The 12986-nt window shown below is 35.8% G+C and overlaps 1 protein-coding gene across 1 annotated transcript; it reads right to left on the bottom strand.

The window, feature by feature from the left end:
- Positions 1–7600: 7600 nt before the first annotated feature.
- On the bottom strand, positions 7601–11317 carry cox7a2l (cytochrome c oxidase subunit 7A2 like). Its single transcript, XM_081392000.1, has 3 exons — positions 11125–11317; positions 10324–10458; positions 7601–9977 (listed from the first exon to the last, which is right to left on the bottom strand). The coding sequence occupies exons 1-3, from the start codon at positions 11194–11196 to the stop codon at positions 9837–9839; spliced, it is 348 nt and encodes a 115-aa protein (XP_081248126.1). The 5' UTR covers positions 11197–11317; the 3' UTR covers positions 7601–9836.
- Positions 11318–12986: the final 1669 nt, after the last annotated feature.

Below are 12986 nucleotides of genomic sequence, written 5' to 3'. Positions count from 1 at the left end.
CAAAGGAAAACAATTAAAGAATGTATAGGGTAAAATAAAAGTATTTTATAAAAAAATTATTATTATTTTCACATAAAACATGGGGTGCTTTGGGACCCTATATAAAAAGACCATTTCATCTGTGAAAACTGTGAGTGAACCTGACACTGATCCTCATACTATTCACAAATGACAGATTACTGATTACACTGAAGAGAATAAGAACAGATTGTTATCTTCTTTTCAGCGTTGCTTATACTCACAATTTGCCAAAGCCAGACACAAATAGTTCCATAGATTTAATTCAATGTGAGATGGAAAGAGATTGTGTGTATTGTATTTATTGTGAATCATAAAAGGCATGGAGGAGAGGCTCATTTCAGTAGCTATTATGTGCTGTTCTAGCACATTCCCGAATGAGATGTGAAAAACATGGTGTTTTTAGAAAATCAATAGCATTGTACTCTAGTACACCTTCAAATGCCTTTTCTGACAGATTCACATTTGACATAAAGCAACAACAGAGTGTGCTAGAAAATACAAGATTCAACTTTTTAAAAGTTAATGTAATTTAAGTTTAAATTACTTAAACATCCAAGTTTATTGTACTTAAACATTTTAAGGCAGCAACTTTGTTTTACAGTGAGATAACCTATATTTATTACTTCGTAATATAAAAAGAAGCAGTCTTTTCCTGATTTACAGATGATTGTGTCATTATGAATGAAATCCATATCACATTCTGTATCACAAACCTTTCAAACGAACAAAAGTTTGATTGCTCTCTTTTATTAGCATAATGTCTAGGGGTGTAACAATAGCCAGGCTATATCATGCACAATATATATCGCAATAAAAAAAATGCAACAATATGTATGTGCATGGTGGCATAGTTGTTGGCATAGTGTTGGCATGGTGGATAGTTCACCCAAAAAAGAAATTACTCTGTGAGAAAAAAAGAAAAAAAAAAATCTGAAAAAAGTGTGCTTGTCTGAAGTTTAAAATCATTGGTTACCCGTAAGCCAATCACATAACGTTTGGTTATGGCATGTGTTATGCGCATGCTCAGCCGCATCTAAGTTCCACTGTAAACACATGTATGATGCGAAAACAAAACCATTGAGCGATATACCGGAGTGAACATGGCTGTGAACGACTTTTGCAGATTATGTGAAGAAGTAAATCTACGCATCCACGGTACAATCAGTGACCTACGTCACGGCTCTCAGCCCGCCCTCTGTTCGTTGATTGGGCGGCTGTTTTCAGGCTGGAGGAAAACGGAAAGCTATTACGCTGTCTCAGACTGAGTAGGCTACAGAAGCGAAATGAAATTGAGCGGAAGTACGAAGTCTGACGTAGTCAGGCTAACTTTAAACTACTATATATAATAATACAATGGGGGAATATTTGTGGGTTCTGATAATGCCAAATGTCTCACCAGTAAAAAGTGGCCTAACTAGTCAGTGACAGAGTGCAAGCATGTTCGTCTAAAATAATTCTGTAATTTCAGCTTCAGAATATTTCCAGCATCATGAATATTTTATTCTGGTGTCAACATTGTCCTGTGAATTCATAAAGTCCAAGCCTATTCATGCACCCACAATGTAATATCAAAAAAATAAAAAATTGTTAAACTTTTACCATATGCAATAATATAATAATGTGAGTTCAGTATCATGATATATATCGAATCGTGACTTGAGGGTGAATTTACACCCCTAATAATGACCAATGACCATATATTATAGTGTCTGATGAAAAGGCAGAACTAAAGAAGGAATTGTCTGTTGGCACTCTTTACAGGTTAGAACGAAAATGTGGTGTGCATGTATTGTTAAATCTATCTATATCTATATCTATATCTATATATATATATATATATATATATATATATATATATATATATATATATATATATATATATAAAAATCAAAGAACTTTATCATATTGGAACATGATGAAAAAAAATCTAATAATTTTGAAAGAGATTTGTCTTATTTATTGCACCTGTAAGCACTTCAAAGCTTTGGCAATATTTCAGCTCATTACAGTCAGTACAATAAAGCTCTATTGACTTTTTAGAGAATGAGAGAGAAAAACATAATCAGACTGAAAAATTTAAGCAGATAAAGGAAGGTCAGAGTGGCAGATGAATAGAACATCACAAAAATGTTTCATAAGAGTGAAATTGTTTAGGATTTCTATAGACTGTTTTTTCCAGAAATCTCTTTAAACCATATTTCAGTTGCTATCTTTGTTCAGTGACCACAGGGAAAATGTTCCAGGGGATCTAGATAACATTGTTCTCTTAAATCCACCAACAGAAATAGTTGTGAATAAAATAAGGCTCCAATACAATACAATGTCCAAATGTAATAAGTTAGAAAAGATTGTGGCTTTAAAGGATTATGTTTTAAATGTACACCATTCAAAAGTTTGGGGCCGGTAACTAAGGCTGCATTTATTTGATCAAAAATACAGAAAAAGAGTGAAATTGTTAAATATTATTACAATTTAAAACTATTTTCGGTTGAACGTATTTTAAAATGACATTTATTCCTGATGGCTGTGCTAAAAACAGTCGTGCTGCTTAATATTTTGTGGAATATTTTTCATTATTCTTTGATGAAAGTTCAAAAAGTCAGCTTTTTTTTTTAAATAATTTTTTCATAATGTAAAAGTCCTTACTATCACCTTTTTGGTGGTTAAGGTTTTTTTGTTTTGCTTCATGGTGTTGCTGTTTGTGTTTATCATTGTGAGTAGCTGGTGCCAAAAAAGCCTTTGGTTGTTCTGAACCTCAAATAGTTCAAACAGTTTTTTCCAGCAAAAAGTTACCAATGGCCCTTGATCTTTCCTTTGCTTTATCCATGATGTAAGCGCAGGTAAAGTATGCACTCGGCTCAAAGTCCCATTGATTTCTCTCTATAAGAGCAAGCCGCTCTTAAGAATGTGATATTTCAGAGGATTATGGCATGAGATTACTGATCCTGTACATGTTTATTGTGCCACTGTTGTCTTATGACTGATGTGGATTGTACAGTTTCGACTGTGCAATTGTCTCCTGAACAGACTCTTCAGGCTTTGGCTTGTTGTATGGTTGTGGGTGTTTGTCCTACGAACAGTTGGTGTGGCTCAAAGCCAGCACAAATGCTGTAGACTGCTGTCCCATCCTCCTTTCCTCCAAGAACACTGTCAGGATGAGTTAATGGATTCTAGTAGTCAATGTTTCTCAATTGTTCTCCATTTCAGGAACTGTGATGGTGTGAATGAAGGACGGAAATAACCAATGTCCGTCAAGAGACCAGAAAGAGTTTATGTATGACTTTTTGAAAGTCTCCAATAATAGGTTTTTAACTGATAGGTATGCACACCAAATTCATGAACTGTAGATGTAAACAAAAATTATATACGGTGATTATATATGTTACCAGCAAAGTGTGAAACCCGGTATTGTATAGAATGCCTAGGCAATGTATAGAATGCCTGTTTTTGGCAAAAATACATTACCTAATTCTATACATTACCTAGGCATTCTATAGAATGCCGGATTACACACTTTGCCGGTAACATATATACTTTTTATATAAATGATCAAAGATCCTGAAGAACATCTCACTACTGGTTGTTATCAGAAAGAGGGTGAGAAATATCAGCTTGGTAAGATATATATATATATATATATATATATATATATATATATATATATATATAAATAGTAATATTTTATTTTAATATAGGCTTTTTTAATATTTAAGTTGTTGATTTTTTTAGTAGCTATTTTTGCAGTCTTCAGTGTCACACACACAAAAAAAAGTGTCTATTGTAAATTTTTAAGTACAATCAACTTAAATTTACATTAAACTGACTTAAAAAAATTAATTGAATCTCGTATAACTTAAAAAGTTGAAAGTTACTTATTTTGACAAGTTAAAGCAATGTTATATGTTGTCATCATAAATTATTGATCATCCGTTTTTTTTACAGTGCATGATCCTTTAGAAATCATTCTGTATTTCTTATTATTATTACATGTAAAAAAAAAAGTTCTTTCAGTTCAGTATTTTTATTGAAACTGATATATTTTTCAGGATTCATAAAAATTTCATTAGCATTAACAATTTATTTTAATCAATTTAAAGCACGCACGCACGCACACACACACACACACACACACACACACACACGCACGCACGCGCACGCACGCGCACGCACACACACACACACACACACACGCTGCTTGCTTACCCAATACATACCTCTCATTGCTGGTTGTTATGCAGCAGGAGAGTCAGAAAAGAAAGAAGGAGAGCACTGTGTATGGAAAATAAAGAATAATCAGGAGACATAAACTGAAAAGACAAAATAATAGAGGAAGCCAATTAATTAAACATTAAACTCTTCTCTGTAATTAGCAAGAATCAGTTTGTCTGTTAATCCCTTTGTTCTTTTTTTCATTACAATGCATTGTATTTATTTGACAGGCAGCTCTGCAGTTTTTAGGGAAAATTAAATGTAGGCCTAACCAAGAAGTAAATAATGTATAAGGGCTATTTAGGAAACCACCAACTCCAATGCCACATGTGAGAGATAACCAACACGCTGTTCCTAGAGAAGAGAGAGAGCTTTGCTTTTAGCCAAGTGAGCAGCAGGACTACAGATGGAGATTATCAACTGCTCACTCGCTCACTCGCTCACTCTCTCTCTCACTCTCGGCTTCACAGACTGGTGTCTTACACCAATCACACCCCCAAATAAACACGCTCCCACCACTGCGCACCCCATGATGTCTGCTGCACCCTTGCTAATTCTTCTCTAAGGATTTCATGAAGAACTGATTTCTAGAACTAGATTTCGTATCTAAAGATCAGTTGGCCCAGCCCTTGTCATAGTTATTAAACATAAAATTACTAAACAAAATACAGAAGCTAAGCTGGCCAAACTGAAAAATGTTTTTAATATTAATAACAAATAGCTAGCCTATTATTCTATTATTCAGTGTCACTGAATCATTCTATATATTTTTTATTATGTAAAAATCATTTTAATATTTTTAATCTAAATGCATTGAAGCAACTGCCATGTGATTGGTTGATTAGATAATTGCATTAATGAGAAATTGAACAGGTGTTCCTAATAATCCTTTAGGTGAGTGTATGTTTAATAACAAGGGCTGGGCCAACTGTATAATATACACCAGGGATCAGCAACTCCGGTCCTGGAGGGCCACTGTCCTGCAGAGTTTAGCTTCAGCCCTGATAAAAACTCACCTGCCTGTATCTATCTAGTAATCCTGAAAACACTGATTGCCTTGTTCAGGTGTGTTTAATTAGGGTTGGAGCTAAACTCTGCAGGACAGTGGCCCTCCAGGACCGGAGTTGCTGATCCCTGATATACACAGTATAGGTACATTTTAGTTCATGATGGTACTTAAATTGGTTAAAAGTGGCAGTAAAAGCATTTTAATGTTATCTTCTGAACTCCAAACTGAATGTCAGAATGGGAAAGAAAGGTGATTTAAGCAATTTTGAGCGTGGCATGGTTGTAGGTGCCAGACGGACCGGTCTGAGTATTTCACAATCTGCTCAGTTACTGGGATTTTCACGCACAACCATTTCTAGGGTTTACAAAGAATGGTGTGAAAAGGGAAAAACATCCAGTATGCGGCAGTCCTGTGGGCGAAAATGCCTTGTTGATGCTAGAGGTCAGAGGAGAATGGGCCGACTGATTCAAGCTGATAGAAGAGCAACTTTGACTGAAATAACCACTCGTTACAACCGAGGTATGCAGCAAAGCATTTGTGAAGCCACAACACGCACAACCTTGAGGCGGATGGGCTACAACAGCAGAAGACCCCACCGGGTACCACTCATCTCCACTACAAATAGGAAAAAGAGGCTACAATTTGCACGAGCTCACCAAAATTGGACAGTTGAAGACTGGAAAAATGTTGCCTGGTCTGATGAGTCTCGATTTCTGTTGAGACATTCAGATGGTAGAGTCAGAATTTGGCGTAAACAGAATGAGAACATGGATCCATCATGCCTTGTTACCACTGTGCAGGCTGGTGGTGGTGGTGTAATGGTGTGGGGGATGTTTTCTTGGCACACTTTAGGCCCCTTAGTGCCAATTGGGCATCGTTTAAATGCCACGGCCTACCTGAGCATTGCTTCTGACCATGTCCATCCCTTTATGACCACCATGTACCCATCCTCTGATGGCTACTTCCAGCAGGATAATGCACCATGTCACAGAGCTCGAATCATTTCAAATTGGTTTCTTGAACATGACAATGAGTTCACTGTACTAAAATGGCCCCCACAGTCACCAGATCTCAACCCAATAGAGCATCTTTTGGATGTGGTGGAACGGGAGCTTCGTGCCCTGGATGTGCATCCCACAAATCTCCATCAACTGCAAGATGCTATCCTATCAATATGGGCCAACATTTCTAAAGAATGCTTTCAGCACCTTGTTGAATCAATGCCACGTAGAATTAAAGCAGTTCTGGAGGCGAAAGGGGGTCAAACACAGTATTAGTATGGTGTTCCTAATAATCCTTTAGGTGAGTGTAAAAGTATTAAACATAAATCAGTGCAATGAAGCTAATGCAGTAGTAAAATCAACCTGGCAAAAATGTAAAAATGAAATATTAATAACATGTGACCACCTGGAACACTGTTTCAGGCGTCTGGCTCACTTTACATAATTTAACGGGGAAAAAATGAATTTTGAATTTCTAAATAGAGGCACAAAACAAACACTCTGGAGGATCGAATCCATTGTTCATTCATCCATTCACGCTAAATAAGGCAAACAATAGAGATCAAGAGAAGGGCACAAATCAATCTCTACTCTCAACATGTATAGCGGTCACGTCTACATTCAGACTTGCGTATTTATTTAGATATAAAATGCACGCCATGGAGAGATGAATAATGTAAACAGAATTAACAACACAATGTGTGAACATCTGGAAAGAGTCTTGTGGTTGCCATGACTATGTGGTTTTCCAGTCACAGGCTCATAAAAGAAAATATTAATATTGATTGTCTTGGGGGAAAGTCTTACCTGAGGCTATTAGAAGAACAGCCGTACTTGGTAGAGATTATTGCCCTCTTTAAAATGCTCTGTGTGGTCGATCACTAGTTGTCAGTAGTCTTCAGTAGTAAGCAGAGCAACGGGGTGAATCACAGCCTCTCATTGTCATAGATTGTTTCACTTTGCTTTGTGCTCTGACAGCCTATCAAGAGCCAGTGTGCAGTTAGACAGCTTGTCAGCCTCATGTTGTGTTATTACCTCTGACTATACAGAAATGTGGAAAAATAGGATTTCAGAACAATAGGAATCCTTTCTTTGCTCTACAGTGCTTTAGCCATGAAAGAGACAGATTCAACGGGATTATTTGGAAGTCCTTTTGTGTACAGTCTCCTATAGCCGTGTTGCCATGTGAACAGCCTGAGCAGGAAATTCCAAGCTTTTCAAGAGCCATCTTATAGACTGTATATATAGTATACATAAGTAATCAATTTAACCGTAATGTTTTGATGTTTTTTCTTATCTCTGATCAAATATTGTACTGAACGTCAGACTTCAAAACGAGAAAACGCAAGCAAACAAGAGTGGCAAAAGGTAATTGCTTTTAATTTGGTTCTACTCTTTTAAATTAAACATGTACATCTCAGAGAGCCAAAGCTTAAAGAAGAAAAAAAAAAAAACTCAATTTCACAAACGAACAGTTTTGCTTCGTGCATTTGAGAGGAGCAGCAGCCTTGGATGTCCTTGGATGCTTTATATATGACCTTACATTATTATAATATTGCATTCAGTGGCATTTCATCAAATGCATTCACCATGTCTGGCTCCACATTTCAGGAATACTCTGAACATCTTGTTAAAACACTTCCTATAGATTCCTCATTCTTAATTGGGCTTCACCATGAGACACTTAACATGTCCAAGTGTGTAACAAACACATTAAAGGGGTGGTCGAATATGATTTCACTTTTCTAACTTTAGTTATGTTGCTGTTTGAGCATAAACAACATCTGTCAAGTTACAACGCTCAAAGTTCAAATCAAAGGGAGATATTTTCTTTTCAAGAAATTGCTTTTTAAGGACTACAACAAAAGGCTGGTAGGAACTACATGACATTCCTCCCGGGTTAGTGACATCACCAACCCCAAAATTTACATTAACCCGCCCCCGGGAACGTGAGTTATAGATTATCATGACAGAATATGCTAATCAATGACTAGAAGATTACTACACATTCAGAAATGTTGTCACTTCTTGAGTTTCTCCATCTTTCTGACTTCGGTTTGAACATAAAAGGCTAAAAGTGTTTGAAATTTCCAGTGCATGTCTGTGTGAGATAAAAGAACACAAGCTCTCGAAGCTCCGCCCTCTGTGCCGGGAGCAGCAGCTCATTTGCATTTAAAGGAACAGACACAAAAACGTGCGTTTTTGCTCACCCTCAAAAAGTCACATGCTATATAAAAATATCTGTGGGGTATTTTGAGCTAAAACTTAACATACACACTCTGGGGACATCAAAGGCTTATTTTACATCTTGTGAAAAGGTCATTATACCACCCCTTTAAACCAATCAACACTACTGAAAAGTGTGAGGTCTCACCCTATTTTTTCTTTCTTGTCCTCTTCCCAACAATCACAACCCTCTTCAGTCATTACCTTAACATGATTCTCACAATCTGTGAGCCATCACACATCTGATATAAACCATATTTTGCTGATGAGGTATAAATGGAGATGAGGAGCTATTTACACGATACCATTTTCAACTAAAAACATGTAGTTGCATTTTGGCCTCTCATTTACACGACAAACTTTGTTTTGGGGTCATGAAATTGCAAACCTTTGAAAAGTTACAAAGTGGAAATATTTGAAAACAATACCATTATAGCCTCCATGTACGCTACAAAAAAAACTTGCAAAAACGTTGACGTCATGTGCATGTGCATTACGTGTTCAGTCTATAAGCAAGTAGTGCTTCTTTACAAAGTGACATCGCCAACTACTGGCCTGGCATAATATACAGTGTTTTTGTCATTTTTACACATCCATGTGAAAAAGGATTGTTTTGACAACGATTTCGTCTGTACGTGACAATTTTCAAAAACACGAAGGAAAACGTTTACGTTTTTAGTACGTCGCTATCGTGTAAATGTACTTGAGTAAAGGGTTTATTCTCTGATAGGACTATATAAGTCTTGGACTCTACAGTGGTTCTCAACCAGAAAGTCTCAGTAAGCTCCAAAAAAGGCCACAAAATTAAAGTATTTTATATAAATTACAGTATTTTAAATAAATTGTTATAATTTCTTTAAGTTAAAATGCTACAGGAAAAATTATTAATATTATTCAAAATCTTATTTTGCTTCAATATATTTTTTTAATCTGGTGAAATGCATTATTTAGTAAAATAAAAAAATTATTTACATGACTTATCCAATTATTGCCCTATATTCTTTACATTAAAAAGGTTTAAAAGCAAGCTTGTTTGTTTTTGTTGTAATTTTAGCAAAAGAACAAATAATAGCATAGAGCGGGCATCAAATATTGATTTTCGGGGGCTCTGGTATTAGAAAGGTTGAGAACCGCTGTTCTAATAAACACAACTAACAGCATCACATTTGTAAGAGGAACTGATACAGGACACACAAGTAAAATAGCATTGTGTAATAGAAGTTTTGCTCAGGACTGTTGCTCTGTTCATGGTGATTGATGCTGGGAGGGATATTGCTTATATTAATGATAAGTAGAACAAAGATACAGATCACAAATGTTATTTCATCACTGATGATGTGAGTCGATGAAAATAAGAAGCTGGGTACAGTTCACTTGTTTCTGGGCTGTGCTGCTATATAAAGAGCCACAAGACAGTAGAGAGCTCCCCCGACTGTCAGAGCCATGGTGGTCCTGTACAAGAGTCTGTCTGGAACACCTCGCTTTAGATGGACAGGAATCTCTTCTGAGGCCTGAAGAAGAAACAGGGAGAGGGAAGAATTAATGTATGCTTCTTTTTTCCCCTGTTAAACCTGTTAAATAATGAGATAATCCACCCAAAAGTGAAAAATTAACACAAAAGATGATCTTTTGAAGACTGTTAGTAACTAAAGAGTTTCAGTTCTCATTGACTGCCACTGTATTGTATGTCCAATTGTCCATACAATGGAAGTCAATAGGAAGCGAATCTGTTTGGTTACCAACATTCTTTAAAGTGTCTTCTTTTATGTTCATTAGAAGATATAAAGGCATACATGAGGTGGAATAAATGATGATCCCTTTAACTCAACTACATAGCTTAATAGATCACATACACACCTGAAATAGCCTCTGGAGGTCTTGAACCTTGTTGGCACCCATATACTCCACTGCAGCACCTGACTCAGACACCAGTTTAGTTGGTGTGGCAAAGATGATTGTAGGGGATTCAGAAGGTATATTTGACCTCAAGCCCTAAGGAGGTTTACAAACAGGTTCATTTTTTTTCACTAGGACTACATAACATTTTTACTCAAAATGTTTTTACCCCACCCCTGGTTTTTTAATGTGTTTTTTTTTTTAATTCAGTTTCTATTTGATAAAATATATTAGTGCTATAATAATGTATGTTCTTTATAAATGTATTGTCTGAATATTTTATTAATTTACACGACTTTTCCAAGTCTTATTTTAAAACACCTCCCTCCTATAGTGGGCCTCGACCGCCTGGTTGAAAACCGCTGATGTATATTGCTCTTAACTATTGCCTTTTGTTGTGAAATGAGTTTAGGATTCTATAACCAGTGCTGAAATTGGTCATCTGTCTGAAAAAAAATACTAAAATCAATACTACAACCATTTTTTGGAAGTCATAGTAATTAAATGTAACGTTAGCTCAACTAAGTAACTGTATTCAGTAAGTAGATTTTGGTGTGGATAATCAGCTCTCAACCTGCTTTTCTTTATTAATAATAATTAGCCTGTAAAATCTTTTCGGTTACAATACTACTAGAGACATGATTTTTACGTAGGCTATCTAACGACGACTGTTTAAAAACAATTCTATGGCTCTCAATGAGCAAGTAGTAGCAGATCAAGGTCACTGAATTAACCTTTAGAAACAGAATAGCGCGCACATACCTGAGGGTTGTATGCGGAGGTTGGCAAAGCTCCGGTTAGTCTTTGTGTAAACCCACTAAATTTGTAATACATTTTGGTAATTAGTGGTTACCGGCGAGGACGAGGAGAGAGTGACCGTCGCAAATCAACCGGCTTTTCGAGTGCGTAAGGATTTGTCGCGCGAATATGACGTCATTAAAGCTAAAACGGCTATGAAGCTGCCCTGTTAAAAGTCAGAAATAAAAATGCTGGGATTTTGTTTGATTTCGTTGATAAATATAATTTATTATAATATTTTTTTAATCATCTGTGATAATTTTGTATTTGTTGGTATGGCTGTGGCTGTTAATTAATCGCGATTGATCGCACCTAACATTACAATTTTTAATATGTATTTTATTTTTTAATACATAATTTCACACTGAATCTCCAAATTAATGTTAAAAACATTATGGACTATTTTAAATATTTTTTTATGTTTATGTGAAGACTGCTTTAAATTAACTTAAATTAAAAGTTGCTATATTTTTAAAAGCCATACTTTCATACTCAATTTTATTGCTCAATTAGCCTATAGCCATACACTCAATTTTCACTTTATCCCTAAATAATGTTGAGTTTATTAATCCCATCTTGTAATATATATTTTTTGTTGCTAAGAGGTTGCTAATACAATGCTAAATAAGATATATGTAGCCTACAATAACAATTTTAGGGAAAGAAATAACATTACAATGTCTAGAAATCAATTTCAATAGTAACGTTAGGCTAGGCTACATGGTTTAATTTGTCTTTTAATGAGATCTACCAATATATATTGTCAGTGCCAAGAACTTTCACATGAATAAATGCATAGATCTGCGAAATGTGCTTTGTGTACCGTATATTGGGTCTGTGATTAGAACTTTTGCCAAGCATGTCAGAGGTTACGGGTTCTATAATCAGCACTGGTGTAGTTATTATTTTTTTTTTTTCTCTCTTCAAAACCGAATATGTTAATCAGTGGTTACAGTATCAACCAGGGACACGTTTGTGTTCATTTTGTTTTGTGATGATTTCACTGGAACGAACAGAGTCTACACTGTATCCTCCATGACACTATCAATGGCAACGAGCACTTGATTTAAAAAACAACTACACATTTTAACGCTAAATTACCTAAATTAATGCTCTGCCAGTAAACTGGAGGTGTTTTATGTATTTGTATTAGGTAGCCTACATCCGTGCCTCGAAATGTTTCAAAAAGTGGTGGCGACAATATCGACCTTGAGAAAAAGTGTTGGGGACATGTCCCACCCGCAAATTACGCCTATGCTCCATATAATGTGATAGCATGCCCTGCTATTGCTATTGGCACAAAAGGTCAACATGTGTTCAGTGATCTGTATCTTTTCTCATGTCTTGGGGAATAATGGTGGAAATGTGCACGAATGTTTTATTACAGCCGAAACCTTAGGGTGTTGTCACGTCTGCAGGATGAAATAAAAGCGCAGGATTTAATTGCAGCAGTCTTCTCTTTATTAAACAAAATCAAATACTCAGAAATCATTGTCTAGAAATATAGGCAGAAAACAACCAAACATAATAAGACGAGAACGGACCAAGAACTGAACAGAACACAGGGGAGACCATTAGATCATACTAATCAATGAAATGAGACACAGCAGACATAACTAATCAAACAATGAGTAACTATATCAAGAAGCAGGAACAAGGAACAATCAGAACAAAACCAAGGCTGCATCCGAAATCGCAAACTCTCTTGAGTAGGTACTTATTTTGAATAAGTAATTACTTCACGACCGTTATAACAGCATATTCTATATATTAATGTCTGTATTTATGAATGTAATTCGGACGTACTGCCATGTTGTCATTATCAT

The sequence above is a fragment of the Scardinius erythrophthalmus genome (assembly GCF_964197995.2).
Source record: "Scardinius erythrophthalmus genome assembly, chromosome: 18".
NCBI classification, from domain to species: Eukaryota; Metazoa; Chordata; class Actinopteri; order Cypriniformes; family Leuciscidae; genus Scardinius; species Scardinius erythrophthalmus.
This window is presented reverse-complemented; position numbering and strand designations above follow the sequence as displayed.

Excerpts from the sequence above, each read along its gene's own strand:
- cox7a2l (XM_081392000.1), bottom strand. The coding sequence starts at position 11,196 with ATGTATTACAAATTTAGTGGGTTTACACAAAGACTAACCGGAGCTTTG. Across the intron at positions 10,459-11,124 it reads CCTCCGCATACAACCCTCAG|GGCTTGAGGTCAAATATACC; the intron begins GTATGTGCGCGC and ends AAACCTCCTTAG. Across the intron at positions 9,978-10,323 it reads ACCTCCAGAGGCTATTTCAG|GCCTCAGAAGAGATTCCTGT; the intron begins GTGTGTATGTGA and ends TTTCTTCTTCAG.